The following is a 4969-nucleotide window of genomic DNA, read 5'->3' as shown; positions in this document are numbered from 1 at the left end:
CCAACACTCTTTTGTTTGTAATGTTCAAAAACACATTGGAAAACAATAACTGTAAATTATCTATAACTACCATCCACTAAACAGTCCAAAAACCTCCGATTTTTCAGAGGGTATTGATCTCTTCTAGTCGCAGTAGGAGTATCGCATTGAGTCCCCGGTGAGACTGTCTGACCTAAAGTGTACACGACCGCAGAAACAAACAAAATCAATATTACAGACAATTTGTATTTTTTATTGGATATCTTTTGTAGGCCAAGCCGTGCGTACAACAGTCGCCATCAATTCACATCAGATAATTGACATTTGAGACAGTATTGACTAACTGAAAGGAAAAGAAGCAGTTTGTCTTTGTTCTAAAAAAAAAAAAGACAGACAGGTTTTCTTTATGCATCACTGACCAAACATTTGTGACCTTGGAGGGTTTATGGTGGTTTATTAAAGTCTGGGGCAGTAAAATATAAGATAAAGGTTTTTCATGAAATAAACATCTTGCTGTGAGCCTAACATTTTAAATCACTGTAAACAAAAGGTTTTTAACATTTTGAAAGGACATATTTGGCATGTTTACCTTATATAGGGGCTTTTGAGGTACAAAATAAGTACTTAACACTATTAAATTGCCTAGATTGTACTCAAGTACTAGTGACAGTACTCAAAGCATTAGTTAATATTTAGGTGCATTATATATGTATGTGAGGTTTTAAGCTGGAAAATAATTGAAACTAAACAACTTGATTCATTACAAAACATTAAAATCATAGCACTACTCCATAAAACGGTTTCAAAAGATGCAAAGTGTATTACATGGTAAAGTTGTACTTCTCTGTAATTAAAATTGCACAACTGATCCATGAAATGTAGCAATAGGATTGTTTGGAAATTTGCTCGACAACACCTTGTTCGAACATTTAATGAGGAATAATCCATTTGAATAGAACGTTTTCTGAGTTTCTTTTTTTTTTTTTACCTCAGAAGTTCCACATTAATTCAAAAAGCATGATAAACTCGGCCAGATCAATGGAGTCATGAACAGGAGATCCAGGTGGATGTTAGACTCATCTGATCAACCACAAATCTGTTCATGAGTTTTCTGCAGTTCTGGTTTAAACACTGGAGGACAGCAGTGGGATATGAAGAGATTCATAGCTGCAGGAAGTTGTTGGAAATGATGAAATGACATCACCAGCTCTTGCATGGCTTTGTTTGGAGCCCCTCATTGCCACGCCCCCGTCCCACGGACCCCCTCCACTCCCTCCCACCCCCACCCCCAGCCGCCTCCTCTGTAAAGCCATAAAGCGGCCGGGCTGCTCCTTCTCACCAGTTGAACCGGAGTCTTTGAGGACAACAGGTGCACTCCTCCACCTCCTCTTCCTCCGGCCCCTCCGCCGCGCGTAATGCGCACAGATCGCCGCTCTTCGTCTCCGGGACTTCCTCATTTGCACTTGGACCACTCGCATGTTGTGTCGTCCTGATCTCTTCCAGCCTCAGAGATGCCTTTTCCTCCCATCAGCCTCCAGCAGCGGATCTCCTCGCCTGGCCGGGAACTGTTCGGGAAGAAGAAAGCCAGCGGAGTGCCTCCTCAGACCGAGCACAGATCTGTTGGAGACAAGGGGGCGTCCGAGAAACACTCCTCCTCTTGGACGTCGGCAAATTTAAGGAATCTAGGGAGAAAATCCCAGCAGGAGAAGAGTAAAAGCCCCACACAGAAGCCCTGTGTCGGGCAGGAAACCCAGGGACGATGCTCGTGGCTGACGGTGCCCAAACCTCAGGATTCATCAGAAGGAGTCCGGCGCTCCAGTTCCATGGACTCAACCAGACAGCTCAGCGGGAAGGACGAGGGCAAGAAGGAGATTCAGTTTACCCTCAGTCTCACACCAGAAGCCATTCTTGTGATCCAAAAACGGAATCTAGAGAAGCAGATGATGGCGAAGCAGCAGAAGTGTTGTGCCTCCGCGGACTTCAGGCACCGGAGAGTGTTTCCATCCAAAAAGGCGCACGGAGGCTCTAAGAGCTGCGCTCCCGTCTCCAAGGCTGAGAGCCCCGAGCAGGACATCACAGCCATTGTTAAAATATCTCTGCTTAATGACCAATACAAGTACGATGATGTGGAGTATGAAGATGAGGACGGAGACGTGGATGAGACTGTTGTGAGAAAATGTAAAGAGTGGCTGAAAGGAGTGGAAAATGCGGCTGCTCTGGGCAAAGTGGACAAACTCTCTGCACTTCCGCACCTTAAAGGCTGCTGACACCTGACATTGGATCTCTCCTTCTTGAAACTTTGACTGGAGATGCGAAGGGCTCGTGAAAACTGCACTCATGTGGGCCTGTTGGAGCCACTTCTTTATGTTGACTCTTGTTAAAGTATGTGTCTGCAAACTAGCGGAGGAAATCCCCTCGAGTCCAAAGGAATTTGAGTTTTATCTGGAACACGTTTAATAAGTGGATGATACTACCTTTGAAAATATAGCTTATTGGATAAAGTTAAGGTTCAGTGAGTAAATTACACAGGAACGCGAAGAGACGCGCCTGTCTCGTCATAAATCAGATTCTAAAGCTTAAATGGAGCTTCGGCCAGCTGGGCCTACTTATTATTGTGCTGAGCTATACGTTGCTTTGCCAATTAAATACTCTTTCTTTTTATGTTTCGATTGAGTACCTTAATATTTTCTTCGTTTGCACATGGTTTCTGTTTTCAGTGGGGCGCCAGAGGACTGGTTGTGCGTAAAGGGACGCAAAACCGTTCCTTTGTGTGGGAGAACAATAAACTGTCAACAAAAGGGCTTCATGGGCGCCTGCTGCTGGAACCAAACCGGGCTGTTTATTTTTCCTCTAATAAGAGGGTTATATCCTTTGTGGGGATTTACAATGATGTGCAGTATATAATATTTCCTGAATATTTGTACTGTCAGATGTTTTCTCAACTGGTGATTTTTAAGCCACCGGAAGTAAATTTTTGTTCTTGAATATGCAATTGTCGCAGAAACCTTTTAAATCTTCTGAAAGCTGATTTGTGTTGTGCCTCCTGTACTAATTCCATTACATGATGACGATTTGCAGTCATTTTGATTTTTTTTTTTTCTTACACTACTGGCCAGTTCCCAAGCTGCATTCTTTGTTGCTTCTGAAGCTACCTGGGGCCATTTGGGCATTAGTGATCTAAGCTTCTTAGATTTCTTGTTAAGCAGGGTTGACCAGTGTAGTGCAGGACCCAGGTGCATAATTCCTTCAATAAATTACCTCCAAATGGCTTTTTTTTTCTCCATCTCAAATAAAACAATGCTTGTAGGTACAAGAGAAATATAAAGTCATATCGACGGAAATCTACAAGTTTACCCATAAATATGTGTGACTTACTGCAGCGGTATTATATGTTTGAACAAAGCTGGACATTAATATTTTCATTTTCTTGTTATACTCTCTGCAACGAAGAACAAAGGTTTTCATTCATCTTCATCCTGTAAGTGCACTGCTCAGGGAAAAACAGCTGGTCTGGGACCAATTCACGCCAAACCAGGATATGACTGACCCCCCACCCCCCCACCCTAAAAAAAAAAACCCATCATATTAAAAGAGAATTCAAGTCAGAACTGGCTGAAACTTTCTTTGTTTCATCGTCCCACCTTTCATTGTACTGATCATGGAACAAGTCAACCACATGCCTACTAAAGACACACTCAGTTTCTATGCATGGTTACAAACACATTCCAGGTTTGTGTTGGGTGTTTTATTTGAGCTTCCTTGCAGTCACGTTTAACTCTTCTGCATTGTTCTCTGTAACCTGGTAACCAGATTTTAATCTGACTGTACCACAAGTTGAAGCTCATCTACTACTTGAACAGAGGAGAGTCCACTGCAGTGTGATTTTTGAAGGCTGTATACGCCAACAACTTGAAGCAGTTTTCAAAAGTACCTCTTCTCATCCTCAGGTAATACTATTCTTTAGTAGCCTTTTATTAAGATACATGAACAAACTCTTTTTGTTAGTCCATAAGGATTTAGTGATTCACATATTTTCACTAAACATTACCTTTATGATGGATTTGAGACAGGAATACCACTGGCACATGTAAAGCATCTTCTTTCTATTTTAGATGCAGACACCTACCCTGTTGGTATCGGAAAGGTATTTTTAATTACTCTGAGTTTCGTTTTCTGCTCTGGTGTTGTTGTGAATATAATCAATCTCAACAGTGTAGCAATGAATCAAGTGTAAAAACGCGTGTTTGCAGTTTAGGTTTGTATCTGCTGTGATACGTGATGCCACATTACACAATTTCTCCTTCTTGTCATGTGAGTAAACACACAAGCTGCAACAATAAAGCATCTTGTCCCGAAGAGACTTTTTCAATTCAGTGTCACAAGTGGTTTTATTGTCACACTCTGCAGACTGAGATCACCGCTGAGCCTATACAGTGCGTACCAAGACCCATGTGGTTCTCCATGGCTCCATGTAATGATTTTATCAACTGGCTCTGTGACCAAAATTTGTGTAATCCTCCTCTTTTATGTCAGCTCAATCGTGGCCTTGTTTCTGTGCCTCTCTTCGTACTTGTTGCTGCCTAATTCAGGCCCAAAGCCAAGCTATTCATCAGTCTGTCCTGGGGGTATGACTTCATTATTATGGCTGAATGAGTTCAAATGCTTGTTTCTTGTGGGGAAAGTACAATTCGAAGAAGAAAGACTTGGGTTCAGTTGCAACAGTTGGGTTGGTTACAAACAATACCGCTTTTTCCAAACTGCCTTTTGAGGTTCGTTTAGGAATGCTTAATCTGTGCTGTAGGTCTTTCTATTTCAGCTCTTTCTTTTCATCATTTGCTTGTTTACGTTTACAGCCTCCAGTGTATTTCCTTTCTATCCCACCCGCGGTGCTAATTCAGTCACCTCTCCCTTCTTTGAATCATGTGTAAGAAGGAAATTGCTGCTCGTTGCTCACCTCACTGCAGCATCATGATCACAGTCAAGGATCGTG

The 4969-nt window shown here is 42.3% G+C and overlaps 1 protein-coding gene across 1 annotated transcript; it reads left to right on the top strand.

The window, feature by feature from the left end:
• The first annotated feature begins 1282 nt into the window (after window positions 1–1282).
• On the top strand, window positions 1283–4340 carry prr18 (proline rich 18). The gene has a single exon (XM_080481746.1). It carries the CDS (start codon window positions 1491–1493, stop codon window positions 2244–2246), a length of 756 nt encoding a protein of 251 aa, XP_080337872.1. The 5' UTR covers window positions 1283–1490; the 3' UTR covers window positions 2247–4340.
• The last annotated feature ends 629 nt before the right edge of the window (window positions 4341–4969 follow it).

The sequence above is a fragment of the Lipophrys pholis genome (genome assembly GCF_963383615.2).
Source record: "Lipophrys pholis genome assembly, chromosome: 15".
In the NCBI taxonomy this organism is placed as follows: domain Eukaryota; kingdom Metazoa; phylum Chordata; class Actinopteri; order Blenniiformes; family Blenniidae; genus Lipophrys; species Lipophrys pholis.
The sequence above is the reverse complement of the archived record's forward strand: the minus strand, read 5'-3'. Positions and strand labels throughout refer to the sequence as shown.

What these genes read in the sequence shown, in the direction of transcription:
- prr18 (XM_080481746.1), top strand. Translation starts at nt 1,491, where the DNA reads ATGCCTTTTCCTCCCATCAGCCTCCAGCAGCGGATCTCCTCGCCTGGC.